This window comes from Patiria miniata, unplaced genomic scaffold (assembly GCF_015706575.1).
Source record: "Patiria miniata isolate m_02_andy unplaced genomic scaffold, ASM1570657v1 HiC_scaffold_5, whole genome shotgun sequence".
In the NCBI taxonomy this organism is placed as follows: Eukaryota; Metazoa; Echinodermata; class Asteroidea; order Valvatida; family Asterinidae; genus Patiria; species Patiria miniata.
Genome location: NW_024037072.1, coordinates 15,860,926 through 15,878,108, shown reverse-complemented (window position 1 = coordinate 15,878,108; position 17,183 = coordinate 15,860,926). Strand labels below are relative to the sequence as shown.

At 39.4% G+C, this 17,183-nt stretch overlaps 1 protein-coding gene across 2 annotated transcripts in view; it reads left to right on the top strand.

Annotated features, from left to right (window-relative positions):
• The window catches only part of LOC119740930 (E3 ubiquitin-protein ligase NEDD4-like), a 39,045-nt gene extending 27,662 nt beyond the window's left edge, over positions 1 to 11,383 (top strand). For both annotated transcript variants that reach the window (XM_038216422.1, XM_038216421.1), the window contains exons 19-26: positions 831 to 901; positions 3,060 to 3,155; positions 3,627 to 3,700; positions 4,625 to 4,685; positions 5,871 to 5,930; positions 6,490 to 6,597; positions 7,965 to 8,134; positions 9,820 to 11,383. In XM_038216422.1, the coding sequence (XP_038072350.1) occupies positions 831 to 901; positions 3,060 to 3,155; positions 3,627 to 3,700; positions 4,625 to 4,685; positions 5,871 to 5,930; positions 6,490 to 6,597; positions 7,965 to 8,134; positions 9,820 to 9,922 (743 nt within the window). In that variant the 3' untranslated portion in view covers positions 9,923 to 11,383. The remainder of the gene's footprint in view (positions 1 to 830; positions 902 to 3,059; positions 3,156 to 3,626; positions 3,701 to 4,624; positions 4,686 to 5,870; positions 5,931 to 6,489; positions 6,598 to 7,964; positions 8,135 to 9,819) is intronic.
• Positions 11,384 to 17,183: the final 5,800 nt, after the last annotated feature.

Genomic DNA, 17,183 nt, shown 5'->3' with positions numbered 1-17,183 from the left:
ACTTTCAGTCGCTTATTGCCCGAATGAGACCCATCAGTGCGAGATTTTAATCATGGAATTTAATAAGAGTATGGTTGGAATAATTGGTAATAGAGTTTGAGTTTATCACAACGGACAGAAAAGATAATCAGCATGCGTTTGCAAGGTATGTTGGCGGGATATTTCTATTGCATACGGTGGCCCTAAATCATTGTGTGTAAAAACATGAAACGAACTCGAAACTACACATCGATAGCATGCATCTCAAAAAAAATTTGCGCACATGTTATTGTTGTTATTATTTATTTGACTTCAACAAACAAATACAGACATTAAAACAAAATTAATTTAAAAAAAACTTTTTTTTTTTTTTTTTTTTTTTTTAAATTATCTTTTGGCCTACAGTACATTATTATTCACAACAAGAAGGGTATGCACATGTATGTGTTCATGTAAACCATGTACCTGTACTCGATGTTGGTAAAGCTTTTGATAAAACGAGAAGTTGAAAATGACCGCGCGGGTTGATTACTAATTGGGATTTTGAAAAGTTGGCAGCTATGCCCACCTTGTCTGTACAATCCAAGCTTGAAGAAAAAAAAGAAAAAGCCGCGTGGCAGCGTCAATTCCGGAACTTTGGTCTGACCAGAGACCAAATATTTATTTTTTTTGGCCTAATACTACTTCCACTGCACCCTCAATGTTTTTTTGTTTTTTTCAAAACCTGTGACGAACTCTCAAACCTGTGATTATCTGTACACTGAGCTCGCTAGGGTTGGCTGGCTGGTTTGAATTGGGTAAAGTTGGAGGAAACGGGACTTAACTGTCTGGTCGTTTTCTTGTATTCTCAGCATTTTTCATCCGACCGTTCTACAAGATGATGCTGAGCAGACATATCACACTGGCAGACATGGAGTCTGTGGTAAGTCAGAGCAATTGTCTAGATCTTACACCATTAAAACTGCATGGGAATATGCTGAAAACAAACGTAGCCGTAGTTCTAGCCCATTGAGACATTTCCTTAATTTGAACAAAGCCTCAATATCTGTTATTTAGATATATATACATGTGCAGTCCGAGATGTTTGATTTGATTCAATTTGAAATGGTTTATGTTCATTGTGGTCATGGACTAAATTGCAGAACACTTTACAGTTGATCAAGAAATTACAATACAATACAAAACTACAATAGAAATATAATCATTCAGGGTTCTCCCCACGTACAAACGTGCGTATCGGCCCGATACGCTGGAATTGTGGCCCGATACGCCGACAAAAATGCCGATCACATTTTTCAGCCCCCGATACGCACAATATAATTTATTACACAAGCCATTAAAATGCACAACATTATCGTTTCATACGCCATTATTTCATCTTGACATTCAAAATCTTGACAAAAATCCCGTATTTCTGATGCTGCATGTGTGATCAAAATGCACACGATGACGGGTCTTTCGCGACGACCGCCAGCACCCAGATATATTAGCGCATTCAGCATGGTACACTGGTTCCCTTCGCGTGCTAACAGTATCACTGCTATGATGAAGGACCGGAACCAGTGACTACTGCCTTGTACGTGCATACATGATGATTTCGGCCGAAGTTGGATCGTAAAAACACCAAACAAACATCGATGAAGAAAGAGAATTTCTGCAAATTAATTCACAGAACGTGATCTCTATTTTCTGTGTATGTATTTTCCATTAAAATGACGAGATTGCAAAGCTCGAACGTATGGCGAAACATCGTACGCGTAGCATGCTTCTTAGAAGCAGTGGTGCAAAATTTTCAGCCACATGGGATGGGCCGTACACAGTTCAGTAATGCACACTGATGCTGCGCCGTGTCGGTGAGCACAGCGCGATGTACAGCCGGCCAGACTGAATGTTGACGGCGCCAGGGGCCATGATGTACGTTAAACATATTGTGGAATCAACTACCTCAAATATATTTTTAATTAGGTGAGGCAAGTTTTAATCACTTTTGATGGTCAGTCTTGATAATTTTCGTGGTGCAAAGGAAAATAATCCAGGCACAAAACTACATGATTCCTTGTTCAATATGCTCCATTCAATCAAGTGTTTTATTCCTCCATGATTCAATCAGCAGCCCAAAAAATTGGCGAAATAATTTTTCCGACTTACCGACGCTATTTTGAAAGGCATCTAATCGGAAGCAAAAGTGATATTTTTCTTCACCTTAATTTCTTAATTTGAAACTTGCTTGTTAATATAATTCATACTTTCTAGATCAGGAAGTTTTAACACAGGTTTTGAAATGTTGATTTTTTTTTTTAAGTTAAAAATTTTGATATATTTTTTTCTTTAATTACAAAAAATATCACATGATCTCCTCTAAATTTTAAGGGAAAATCTTCCTCAAAGACTCCCCAGATTTGCTCTAAAATGCACCAGAGAGCCTCTAAAGTTCAAAAGTTTTCGGGGCCCTTAAGCGGGCCCCGAACCCCACGCCATGGCTTCGCAGGTTGGTGAATCACAACAAAACTTCCCCCACAGGTTTGAAAAAATCCTGGGGAGAACCCTGTCATTGTGTCACAATACTATTCAGTTCATTGCAATGATGGCCTCTGACAAGGGTTAAGGAATTTCAGTGAAATTGTCAATAGATTTTGTATACATTTGGTGAAATTGTGTATTATGAGGTTTTTTGGCCCACTGATTGCTTTCCAAGCTCTTGAAAGAAAAAGCTGTATCATCTTTGAGTGACACACCTCCCCCCCCCCCCCCTTTGCTATTTCCTAGATGAACAGCATTGTTAATGATGCTGGCATCATGACTTGGATCTGGACACGGTCCCTGGCTATGTGCTGCAGACCAGATTTATTGCCTCTGACTAGCATCTTTGACCGTTAAACATTGACTGATTTAGAGACTACCAGCATAGGGCTGGATAGCTCAGTCGGTAGAATGCTGGTACGGTGTGTCAGTGGTCACAGGTTCCAATCCCGCTCCGGTCAGTTTCTTCATTCAACCTTGTATTATTTAGTCGGGGGACTCCAACCCATAGCTGTGACAAAACCTCAATTGTAACCTTTTCAGTGTTATTTTCCTCATAGGATACGGAGTACTACAACTCGTTGCTATGGATCAAAGAGAATGACCCCTCTGACTTGGAGCTGACCTTTTCTGTGGATGAAGAAAGTTTTGGACAGGTAATAAATGAATTTCCTTCCACCCCCCCCCCCATTCCTCCTCCCCCCCCCCATTCCTCCTCCTCCTCTCCCCCCCCCCCCCCCTCGGAGAAGATTAGAATCCATACTGTAATTTAAGAAATGTTCATATGCAATTTTTTTACCGTTTTCCTAAAAGGAGTTGATCAACACAAGGGCATAAAGTTGGGGCCGAGGGGGCTATCAGCTCTTCCTTCTCTCACCCCCCCCCCCCCCCCCCCCCCCCCCCCCCCCCCCCCCGCACCCCCGATCCATAAATGTCCCCATTTTTTTTTTTTGGAGAATTTAATTCACCAGCAATTCACAGTCAGTAGCATCACCCTCCCTTCCCCGCATAAAAAATATAACGGTTTAAAAAAGAAAAATGTTTTTACGAATGAAAACAATAGATTTTCAGTGCTGTGTCTTCAGATGAGTTTAGTTGTACTTGAAATTGACAATTTTATTCAACAGACGAAGACTACGGAGCTGAAACCAAACGGTGACGAGATCCCGGTGACCAACCTGAACAAGAGGGAGTACACACAGTGAGTCAGCTGCTTGTCACATCTTTCAACTCTTTCTTATCAGACTCGGAAATAAATAGTACCGGAGTCTTATATAGCGCACAACAATTAGGTACCCCACGCCTTGGTAATTATGTCTATGTTTGAAGACAAGTAAATGACGTTTATGAGAAAAATGAGATTCATTATGTAGCACCTTTATAAAGGGTATGCAAGGTGCTGCAGCGCATATTGCAGCCAGAAACACTGGGGCAAACCCCTTCTCTTAGCGATAAGTGTTACTGGGTTCTATAGTGTGCATTACACAACACACGGGACCTACGGCTTTACAATAATGGTAAAGTGCCTTGCTCAAGAGCACAAGCACCATGTTCCCACGGTCAGGAATTGAACCCGTGTACCACGGCACACGAGTCGAACACTGTAACCATTGGACCACAGCACCCCAAAAATAAACCAACCGAGTTTAGAATCTGAAATGAATTTTGGTTGTGCAACACACAACGGTTGTCTGTATCAGGAGTCTGCGCAGTTTAATAAAAATTCACATTTTGGATTCAGATCTTGTAGCAGACTATTATTTTGTTTAAAAGCTGAGTTCCAGTTTTCTTCCTTTTCAGCAAAACGGTGGAAATTTGAAATTTGAGTTGGAAGCATTAAGCCTAATTATGAAAATATATGTGAATTAAGTGAAAACTAAATACCTATTGAAATGTTTGGCACACACTTTTCACAGTTAATTAATGTTTCACATTGGGTTTTTATTCATTAAACAACCCGAATCAAAACTTTATTACCCACGAGTTACAGTTGATATTCAGACTTTATTACTAATACTTTGTATAACTTTTCTTTTGGTTCATTCCGAATTCCGATGATTGTTTGTTGCTTGGCTCTCAGTAAACCCTCACATGTTGATTTGTCCATTTCCCACTTTCTTATCAGGCTTGTGATTCAATGGCGGTTTGTCAACCGAGTCCGCAAACAGATGTCTGCCTTCATGGAGGTAAGAGCTGCAATTCTTACAGTTTGTCAGTCAAAAGATATAAACATTGCTTCCAAAAGCTCCATTGTTATTTCACTTTGAAACCTTAAAGGGAATAAACAACATTTGCAAACATCGAAAAATAAAACTACCAAGTTTTTACGAAATACCTTACTAGGATGTTGGTAAATGACAGTCTAAAGCATCCTGTAAAATTATGGCACCTGGTGTCAGTCATTATCAAGAAAATGGTATTTTTGTATTCATTTCCAACGGTGGTCGGCCGACCACCGTTGGAAAAACCTAACTATTGCTCCAAATTTGCATTTTTTTTCAGTCCAAATTTTGTTTGCTATTGGTTACATGTTCATGAACGGGTGCAGGCCAGCTAGACTGGTTCCCTTACCTTACAATGTTCCGACATCTATAAATTGATCCATTCTATCTTTAGTGGAGTCAGGGAACCAGACTACTACTTAAACATTTTTGTTTTTCTTGGTTTTCAAGCATTTTCGAACACAAAACTTCAAACATGTCAGTTAAACAATATTTGATCTATTATACTAACCCCTCAAATAGTTCATTTCTGAAAATTACAGCAAAAGCCAATGATGTACATTCCCTTTAATGCTCTGTTTACAGCGACCTGTTATTTCCATCAACGTGGCTTCAACTATCCGGTTCGTTAGTGTGACGTCACCTCCAGCACTTTCTGCACGATTGAAACCGGAAGTTAACGCAGCTCGAGCGTTTGTAGCCAATGGGCGCTAGTAATCAGTGGTGCGCGCCCGTTTATGACGTTTTTACTAACGAACCGGATAGCCATTACTCCAGAGTATAGTGTAAATGAAAAGCTATTGTTGTTGTGGTGCCACACCCCCACGCATGCTGCAAATGTTCTTAAAGACAAGACACGCGCAAATTTTGGTATCCCCATTAGTCGAAGGAGCCCAGCGTTCGTACATACTACGTGAGCGTGACTCGCGCAAGCCTGGTGCCACCACAGAAAAAGCCTGTTATCAATTTAGTCTATTGGTTCGAAAATCAGGGCACTTTTAAGTTTGTCTGATCAGGACAATTAGTTTAGTACTCAGAAGGGTTCATTTATACTTGAAAATTTGAACACAGGAAAAGTAAAACTTTTAGATTCAACTTTTCATCTTCCAGAATTTACTTCAATTTTTTCCTGTTTCTGTGTGTCTCCAGGGTTTTCTAGACCTGGTGCCGCTGGACCTCCTCAAGATATTTGATGAGAACGAACTGGAGGTAAGTCAACCAAAAGGAAAGAATTATGGCACCGAATGTATACTCTGTCATATAGTGTACCAAATTAATCAAGTCTGTGCATAAGTAGGGGCACCAAAACTATGCACGTTGGTATCCCTGGTAAGAAAATGTAGGGGGGGGGGTAGATTTGACAATTTTGTATGGAAGTTCATCAAGCAGTTTCTTATTTAGTACAGTTTGTTTCACCAGTCTTGGTTTATATTACCGAGATTATTCCTTTGTGGTAATGAAACAAAGCATTTCTCAAAAGCACTGTAGCTTGCAATCCTTAAGAAACCTATGCAGAGAAGACAATCAAGAAATGTTCAGTTTGAGATTAGTATTCTGAGAATCAGACAGGGACTGAAAAACCGAATCCGCACGTCAGCCTGGGTGGGAATTGAACCCGAGTCACATCAGACACAGGCAAGGAAAGTACCAATGCGCTATTAACCTGACTTCCCTTAAAACTTGGCTGCCATTCACCCACACCAACCTGTGCACAACTTGCCCTTCACTGGCACTCATTCAACTGCTCTCTCACTCTCTTTGTTTGCAGCTGTTGCTGAGTGGACTAGGCGACATTAACGTCAATGACTGGAGAACCAATACAGCCTACCGCGGTGGCTACCACCCAAACCACATTGTAATACAATGGCTATGGAAGGTATGTACACATCATTGCAGTGGACTTTAAAGGGAAAATACAACATTTGCAAACATCAAAAAGTAAAACTGCCAAATCATTTTGATATACCTTGCTGGACTGTTAGTGAATGACAGTGTAAAGCATCCTGTAAAATCATGGCACCTGGTATACTGTCATTTTCAAGAAAAGTGGTATTTTTGTATCAATTTCCAACGCTGGTCAGCCGACCAGCGCTGGAAAAAACTGGCCCCTATTGACCATCGCACTTTTTTGCAATCGATTACACACCTATGAACGGGTACAAGCCAGCTAGACTGGTTCCCTGACCTTACAATTGCCCAATGTATGTAAACTGCTCTGTTTCTTCTTATATGGAGTCAGGGAACCAGACTACAGGAAAATGATTGTTTTTCTTGGTTTTTATAGCATTTTCGTACCCAAAACCTCAAAAAAGTCAGTGTAACTATATTTGCTATATATTTCCAACCCCCCAATTCCATCCATTTCTGAAAATTACAGCAAAAGCAAATGATGTATCTTCCCTTTAAAAGAACAAAGACAGCGTCAACAGTCTATCTCTCTTTACCAACATGTACAATTGCAATTACATTAAATGCCAACACCATTGTCGACAAATAGCACATTGTCACTGATATTTTTTGTTGGTTACTTTTCTACCAACTACCATATGCCCCATCACACATCAAGCCCAAGTTATGAGCCCAATTTATTAAATGCTATGAGTAAAGGTGAGTTCATAGTATGCAAAAAAAAAGAAAATGCAAGTGCGACTTGGCGACATCATGGCAAGTATTTTGCAAATCAAATTTGAAACAAAAAATGAACGAATTCCACAACTTGGGCGAATTTTGCGGGATATCTGTTGTGACATCAATTTACTTCACATTTGCATTCCCTGTAGGCTTTGAATCAGGTTCAATATTGGGTTTGGCCCTTCACCGACATGTTTTTATAGACACTATATACTCAGTATTGTCCCGAGTAATTGTGAAAAAAAATACTCGGGTGGGACTCGAACTCGCAACCTCCTGCTTACTAGTGCAGACGTCTTACCACTAGACCATCAAATTGCCAGGGTTGGCTGGCTGGTTCGAATCTGATATAGCAGCGGGTATCGCAACCAAACTATTCAAATGATGGGATATGCAAATTCCATCTTATGAATACTTTGAGTCAGGATTGTCACATTCAGTGTAATGGGATGGGTAATATGAAATCCAAATTCAAAAAAATATCTTAATTTTTGACACAGCCATGTAATTCCTTTATTATAGCATATATTACCCTACTGGCTGTGCATTGCAATAACGGACATTGACTTGTGCATCGGCATAAAGTTACAATGTAATACTCTTCCACCGCAGGCCATATTGTCCTTCGATACCGAGATGCGATCGCGGCTCCTCCAGTTTGTGACGGGGACCTCCCGCGTTCCCATGAACGGCTTCGCTCACCTGTACGGCAGCAACGGACCCCAGCTCTTCACAATCGAGAAATGGGGCAAGCCCGAGTCCCTACCCAGGGCCCATACATGGTAAGTCATCTTTGTGTTGATTTGTTGTTGTCTCACTTTCCAGGGAGTTTCCCCAATGTAGTCCTTCAAACTGTTCAGCCCCTGTTACTTGCAACCTGACTTGTGATTGACTTCTGATTGACTCAGTTGGGTCATTCTTCTAATTTAGGGTCCAAAGTGTGACATTTTCCCCGTCCCTGTTACCTTGGTGCTTTGTAATTTGCCATTCAAGTGTCATCTCTTCAAACAACTTCAAACTAATTTCTATTGGTTGGGTAGGTCGTTTGCTTCTCATAATCACTCTTGGAGGAAGAATGCATTTCAGGAGTGCATCTAGAATTGCAGAATCATAGATGTCAGACGTAACAGGGATAGGAACACAAAAAAAAAAAAAATTTATAGAATATCCAGTTACATCTTTTTCCACGATGCAGGCCACCTGGGGAAAAAAAATAATGGCTTTTGTTTTGGCAGTACTACTGACTCGTCAGCAAATAAAGTTACATTTCTCAGTATATTATGTTACACAGTGTTGGAGTCAAGCCCATCACAAGTCCAGTCACAAGTCAAATCACAAGTCCGATCACAAGTAACAGTGGATGAACGATAACAAAGGAATGCCTTTGTCATAATTCATTTGAATAGCTTGTGACTTGAACCGGGACAGGAGGATTTGTGATGGACTCGTGATTGACAAAGGGTACTAGGAGAGTATTGAAGTGTATTACATTGAAAGTTGTTAAGAGGACAAGGGTTCATTTGATCGGGTAGAACTGAGAGAGTAACATGCCCACAGTTTATTGTTTTGAGGAATTATTGACAAAAATTAATTGGATTACAGTTGCGTCCCCGTGCTCTTCAACAAATTCTTTTTGTTTTTGTTTTTTTGTTTTTTTCAATTAAAAATATTTCAACTCCTATATTTTATTCCAACCAAAAAACCTCTTTTTTTCCCTTTTTTGGACGTCTCCAACCCTCTGAGGAAAGGTTTGGCACAAACAGATCTGCTTTGGGAGCAGACTGGCTCCCGGTCCGTACATTATCGATACTGATTGTGGGGCGGGAACCAGCCTACCCCGCGAGAACAGAATTCTTGTCTGGCAGCCAATAATTCAAACTGATAGAGTAATAATTCAATAACTAAACATGGGCCGATTATTTTCCGTTGATATCTCATCCAAAAGTGAATAACTTTTGTATTGCTACAAAACAAAAAGAAATCAGAAAAGGAGTCTCTTTTTTCCTTACTCCCTTCGTTCTTCTGCTTGTGAGTCTCTTGTCATCCCCAAGTCACATAAATTGGCTGGTGACAGGGCCTTCTCTGTTGCCGCCCCCCGGCTATGGAACAACCTGCCCATCTCCATCAGAAACTCATGCAGTGTCTTTTCCTTCCAAAAGGCTCTCAAGACCTACCTTTTCCCCCAAACGTAGCTGCATGTCCTTTTGTTGTTGTTTTTTGTCTTCTATTCCTCTTTCTTCTTTTCTAGCGCCTTGTATCCTTTGGTAATTTGGCGCTATACAAATCCAGTTATTATTTTTATTTATTTTTTTTTTTTTTTTTTCGGGATGAAACTTGAAAAAGCCCGGGGACGCAACTTTAAAAATGTCCCTCAGACCCATGAGCTGAATTGTTAAAATTCATTTTATCAAAGTAAATTTCACCACAACAAATGACGTATCTTATTTAATGATTGTTTTATCCACAGTTTCAACCGGTTGGACCTGCCTCCGTACGAGTCCTACTACACTTTGAAGGAGAAGCTACGCACAGCGGTCGAGAATGCCGAAGGATTTGAAGGAGTAGATTAAAATAATGAGTCCGTGGGCCACGCACAAAGTGAACCTTTCAAGCGATGAAGACACATAGTAATACAGTGGAAAGTCGCTATAACAAACATTGGGGATCCACAGAAATTGTTTGTAATAGCAATCGTTCGGTATGGCGATTTTCACACATTTTTGGCGCCCTCTTTTGATCATTGTTATTGTGTAGTTGCATTTACAAACCACGCGCGGAGTCGCCAAACTTGTCCATTAATATTTTCAATTCTGTACCAGAACTTCACCAAGTACGCCCTGTTAGTTACTGAAAGACGACTTCGAACACGTTCAACTACACAAAAATTGGGAGTCAAGGCTGATGTTCGGTATAGCCGAGTGTTCGGTATGGCGGTGTTCGGTATAGCGGCGTTCCACTGTAGTAGGAGATATCATCCCTTTCCCCACCCCCTTCTGGGCATTGATGCCCCTCCCCTAGGTCGGAGCTGCTCCATACAGCCCTGCCTGTCACTCCCTAAACCACTCCTGCACTGTACGGTTGTTACAGATACATACAAGTGCAAAAAGCATTGCACAATAAGCCAAATCGGTATTCCAACTACGCATGTGCATTACAAGATTCAATAAATTATACTTATGCTTTTGGACAAACTCGGCAGATATATGCACACAAGTCTATGGTGAACGTGGTTACTGAATATGCATTCTGCAAGTTTTCATGGAACCAAAAAGATGATGGAGACTTTCTTTCGCACAAACGTTTGGGCATACAAAACACCTTAAAACACTTTGCTTTCCAAACTTTATGAAATCTTGTGCTCACTTCAGAACAAGTCAAGTTCTTTACTTGTCTTGGTCCTCACTATGATTTTGCAGGCATACGGCAAATTGTTTATCATGAAAGGAAAATCGTCAAATTTTGATGTACACGCGCGCAGTTGCAATACCGACCTGGCTTATTGGTGTAGAGCTAATATATTGGCTCATTTCCAGTTTGCGCCATTGTTGAGCGAAAGTTTAAAAAATATCCAATTCAAATTGGAAATTAACCAAAAATGTAAACTCTGTTTGAACTCTAGTCAGAGGAATGCATACTGAAATCATGCTTTTTATACTATCCTTGGATGAGTTGCTGTATTATTACAGCACAGAGATTGTCCAAATTTCAACTTTTTTGGTAATTTGAAACTGATACTATATGAAACAATACTGAAAGTTTGAAAATCACAAGGCAGGAAGTTGAATTTTGATTGATGAATTCAGCATACGTGAATGAAGTAGGCAAATTGAAGTTCATAGCTAAACAGGACAGATTCGTGAATAACCCTAACCCTCCAAGAGCCTCCAATATCAGCCAGACACCAGTCACTTCTATTCAAGTAACCAACAATGAAATTTGTCAGGATTTTTTCCTAATTTCAGGATTTTTTGTTGGGATTTTCTCCTGATTTCAGGAATTTTTAACCACTTTGCGCCGGAATATTTTTGCCGAAAATTTTGATTTTCGCTTTAAAGGCAAAATTTCCAGCCAACTTCTGATATCCTGTTCGTTAGTGTGACGTCACCTCCAGCACTTTCTGCATGATTGGAACCGGAAGTTAACGCAGCTCGAGCGTTTGTAGCCAATGGGCGCCAGTAATCAGTGCTGCGCGCGTGTGTATGACGTTTTCACTAACGAACCGGATACAGCCAAACGCCACAAATACTGACTCGCAAGAGTCATTTCAACAGTATTTGTACGATATTTCTTGCCGAAATCTCATATGTTTCAATACTCTGAGGTGTGCACTGGAGCATAAATTGTACAACAATAGGCCGTGCACAACGGCCAATTCAAGATGAACACACGGTCCGCCTCCACAGACTTCACAGACTTTGTGTGTGTGTGTACAAAAGGCACGAGGGATTAGCGTGTTTAGACATCACCTGGAGGCGAGTCGAGGCAATCTTGACGTCTTAACCCGTCAGCTGTGCCTGTGTGTAAAACTAGCCAGTGCATGTTATCACTTCCTCCGACGCGAACTGGTTAAGAATCCTTTTTGAAATCTGGAATTCCCAAGGTTTTGTGTAGACCAAAAGATATGGTTATTGTAAGGGACGCCTTGAGGCAGATACAAACATATACCATAGACCCTACGTTGCTCTGGGGCCCTCGACGACCCTCAAACCCTCTCCGATTATTTCCTGGATTTTTTCACTTTCCCCCAATCTCACTCCTGACTATTCAGGGCTCGATGCAAAAAAAAGCTTGTCAGTCTTAAACCTGAACAGTATTTAGAAAGTCTTGAGACATTTGCTCCAACCGAACAAACCCTAGCATTTGTTCTAATCATATGCGAGATAGTCTCTTGATATCCATTTGTTTGTAGCTGATGATAATATCCAGTGGACTTCAATAATATTCTGAAGAAATTTTTTTTATTGTAGTATTTGGGTGCATCGGTGCGCCAATCTTGTATCTTGTACAAATTTACTAAATTTACTTGTAAATAGTAACAATGCGATTTACGCAGATGCTTTGTGTACGTTATTCACTTGTGATTGCACCAAGTTATTTCTCGTAGAACAACCACGGTTAATGGTGTGATAATATTAACAACATCAAAAATCTTCAAAAACTTCTCTGTTTTTATGAGGGGAAGTAGTAAGGATCTGGATGAGCCAAGATGCATGTCAACCAGAATCTAAGCACTTTGAAGTACCAGAAAGTCATTTATCCAGAAGTTGTGGGGAATTTATTTTTTTCTTGGTGTAACCATCACTGTTGTAGAAAATTAATAAAACCAAATCAAGTGAAGATTCGAAGATTTTGTGACGAACTACACAGGCGTTCCAGTTTTCCTCAAATTAGCTGATTCCTCCTTTACTCATTCTCTTCAGGAATGCCAGTTTGCAGGCTATAGCCTGAATTCAGGCTTTTTGTGTTTTGGAAATACAAACTCGGCAATTCCATCCTTTCACAGGCCCGAGAAATAAATCTTCTTTATACATGCGATGCTCCATGGTAAATTGCCATGCTAGCTCAATACACGAATGTACGAATTGTAAGTTCAATGTAGACATACATACGCGTGTGGGATTGCAGTGGTTTATGGTGTATTACGATTGTTTTGGGCATGCGTGCCCAAAAGCTCACTGGCATCTCTGTTCATTAAAAATTGAAGAAAAGAAAAAAACACTGAAGAGGGTATTATAAAGCTTGGAATGTTCTCACATAGTGAATACAGTTGAGTCTCGTTATAACAAACTCGTTCGGACCTAGCCAAATTGTTTGTTATATCAGAATTTTGTATTAAGAGGAACGTCAGTCCCATTCATTGTGCATGTAAATGCACATTCAGGACCATAAAGTTTGTTATAACCAGAATTTTGTATTAACAGAGTTTGTACTAACGAGAGTCGACTGTAACCACAGCAAAAAAAATGGTGTGACTTTGAAAAGAAATGGCGAGAAGAAATGAGTTAAATTTGAACATCTGAGACAAAGTCTGAAACCAAAAATTCCCAGGGGTTTGATTTTACAGATAATCTGTTCAGGCCAGTTCATGCTCACTGCAAACGAAAACGTGAAGCATGAGAATTTATGACACCATTGCAAGTATTAGCACTGCGAATTTGCAGCGTGAATAGTTGCCGTGACAGGCAATTCCAACATTATGGAAGAAAATGTAATGTCCGTGATGGAGCTTAAAGCACTCAGCCTTTTAAACCTGAAAAATGTATTGTTCAAATCGTCTAGTAATGGTCAAGGAGATTACAGACTAGGAGTTGTGGATCATTTCTCTGAATCATTGAGATATCACACTTAATTGGCTAGAATTGCCCTTACGTCAAATTTATGCGTTCCTCACATTCAGATTTTTGTGTGAAGCATGGACTGGCACATCAGCAGAGGAAATTGCTGTGTATTTTCATTCATTAGTTCAGAGTCTGTCAAGAACCGGTCACGTTTAATAATTCACCAACTTTTTTTCTTTCTTGTAACATAATTTCGGCTTGAAGCTTTTCTGTTTTCTGCAATGATGTTTAAAGTGTTCTGTATGTGTGGCCTGTAGGTATTCATATGTGGTTACGTGCCCTACATGTACATGTTCTGTCGGATTCCTAACTGTATTTTCAGTGATATTTCTTAGATTAAATATACACAGGTAGCAAAATGCAGAATAATGCAAAGAAATACACCATATATAATATTTAAAATATTAATGGAATAATCTCTTGAACAAAAAACAATTATTGTTTAATAGAGGGTATATGGGGGACGTCTGCAAATTACCATACTGACCATCTGTTGGTTACGATGTAAAATTGGTTGGGATCAATGTATTGCATATGTAATGTTTTAATCTTAATCAATTGTACCAGTATCGTTCTTCATATCATGTATATATTCATTTTGAAAGTCATCGGTAGGTGATTCTTAATAAAGATTATCAAATTTGTACATTCAAAGCATGACATTTTCTTTTTCTATTATTATTGTATGGTGCAATTTTTTTTAAATATTTCCCAAATGCACACTTACATGTATACATCCTTGTAAAATGTAGTGATAAAACCCAAAGAATTTCTTTTTTTTCTATAGCATTTCAATGAACCTATATTGAGCTGAAATGAAACTCTGTGAACAATTGTAGAGATATCTTTTGCTGAGGCAATCATTTTTTTTGGTTGAAGGCTGAAATTTGGGGGAAAATCCACCTCAGTTTTGTAAGAGCCACTATTTTGAAACCACTTTCCAAAACCTCCAGCCTATTCAATAACTGTTTTATCAAATATGTATCCACTTTAAGAGTAGAGCTGGTTTGGACTTTTGGTGGGTATACACTATACAGTGACTTCTGGGTGAAGGGGGGTTTTTTTGGTGGAAGTATTTTATGAAGTTTAAGATCAAAGATCAAATGCATCAATGCTTGCTCTATCTTTTCATATTTTCCCCTCAAAATCAAAAGTGCAAAAAGTACTTCTTTAAAACAATGAATCCCTTTATGCTAGGAAGTTCAGGGAGGATAAATACTAGGACTTAACATTGATGAAGAAATCTTTTCTTTTTTTTCGTAGATTTGTAAATACCTTAGTATTCATGTAGTCAAAATGTGTACTATAAAATGATATAAACAATTGAATAGTAGTATTTTCCAGTCGCCTAAATTTTTTAACAGAATTTAATACAATTCCTAATGAATGTCAAGTGATATCCGCAGATAGACGTAGCAGTGTGTTACGGTCGGATTTTTCACCTTTCAAATTTCCTTCTTCCTTTTCTTTGTGCGTATGGGATCTGTGCACAAGTACCCCCTCATTGGTAAGAAAGAGAGAGTTGGGGGACACCACTGGGAGAGACATTCAAAGCATCGCCGATGACGCGCTCACGCGAAGACACTATTGCTTTTGTGCACAAATGATTCAGAATAAAATCAGTCCATGGGCGTCGCGAGGGGGGGGGCAAGGGGGGGCACTTGCCCCCCCCCCCCCCCCCTGGAAAAGCAAAAAAAAAAAAAAAAAAAAAAAGGAAGAAAAAAAAGAAAAGAAAAAAAAAGAAAAAGAGGCGCGAAGACAAAGTGGTGTAAATTTAATGAGTTGGGGGGGGGCAAAATGTCCCTGCCCCCCTCTAAAACTGATAAATCGAGAATGTGTTGAGAAATACAAGCATTTTTTGGCAAAAAATTTGTTTTGCCCCCCTCTAGAAAAAATCCTGGCGACGCCCATGAATCAGTCATGTGTACTTGGCGCGCCATACGCACGCAAAGCGGCACACGCATTCCCGTTATGTTCCTTCCACAAGGCTCTCATTAGTGGTAAAAAAAACGCCCTCTCTGTTCATGCATGGAGCCATTAGAGTCTTGATGGAATATTATGCTTGGAGGATTCATCAGGCAAAGCAAAGATACACAAGAGGTATACTCATGCGTATCCCAAAGGAACAAAATCCCACACCTCAAAAGATGGCTGGCTGCAATTGCACAAGATCTATGGAAAGCTAATTAAATTGCCTGGTTCCCATTCACTCCATTTTAAAATGGGTGGGCAGGTGCGAAGGGAACCGGTGTAAAAGTGAACTGATCCTCACTGGTTCACGTGCATTAACACCTGCTGTGGTAACATAAGAAAACGCACACCAGGGAAAGTGCCTGTGGGATTCCCTGTAGACCTTTCTTTCGCTTGTAAACATTGACAGCCATTTTGTATGGGTTGCCACAAGGTTATAAATTTAAGCAATGGTTTGCAACAGATTTTGCCCAAGTAACACTCGCATTATGTAAGAAAGAGGCATTTTCATTAAGTCTTTGGTAGAGTTTGTTGGTTGTTTTAAACAACCCAATGGTGTGTTTTTAAACATTAATAACTGTTCTTTATTTTTGCGATGTTTGGCCTTCCATAGTTGCCAACTTCAGAAAGTGTATATAGTCTAATCCCATTCAAGCTCAAATGCATCTGGAGACTGATACAGATGAATATCAAATAAGCACTGAAACAAAGGAATTCAGTTTTCATTTTTGTAATGAGGACATTATAATGTCATACAATGACTAAGCACAGGTTGTAGCCTAAAAACATGCGATCTGTCGCTTTTAAAAGATGCTGAATTCCGTTATTTTTATCAGGGAAAACGCTGCATGTTTAAATGCACAGTGTATTCCAGTCTCAATTATGTATTATAATTTAATAAAGAAGTAAAATAACAGCCACATTTGGTTAAAACATTACAATGACCGTAATAACCGGTTTTTTTATTCTAGGAGATTTCTGTTAATATTTTTGTCGAGCAGCATTGAATCAGTGCTTTATGTATGACGAGCAAAGTGTTTCTTTTTGATATTGAATAAAAGGAAGGAACGAATGAGGATTCACAGATTCTCAGACCAATTTGTTAATGAGTATCTTGAAATTTGGGATGGTTGGTGCATTGTCATGAGAATTAGCATTGTTTGTCAAACGACCTGTGCTACTGTAAATGTTGTTGAGATGATCACTTAGTGCAGTTTAACAGGTTCATTGCATAGACTCCATTCCAGTCACTGAATGCTCATCACTTTCCAATTAAAGGGAAAATACAACATTTGCAAACATCAAAAAATAAAACAACCAAATAATTATAAAATACCTTGCTGGACTGTTTGTGAATGACAGTCTAAAGCATCCTGTGAAATCATGGCACCTGGTGTGCTGTCATTTTCAAGAAAAGTGGTATTTTTTGTATCAATTTCCAAAACTGGCTTTTTTCAAATACTGGCCCCAATTCACCATATTTAGTCAGTGCGCATTTGTTTGCAATCGATTACACACCTAT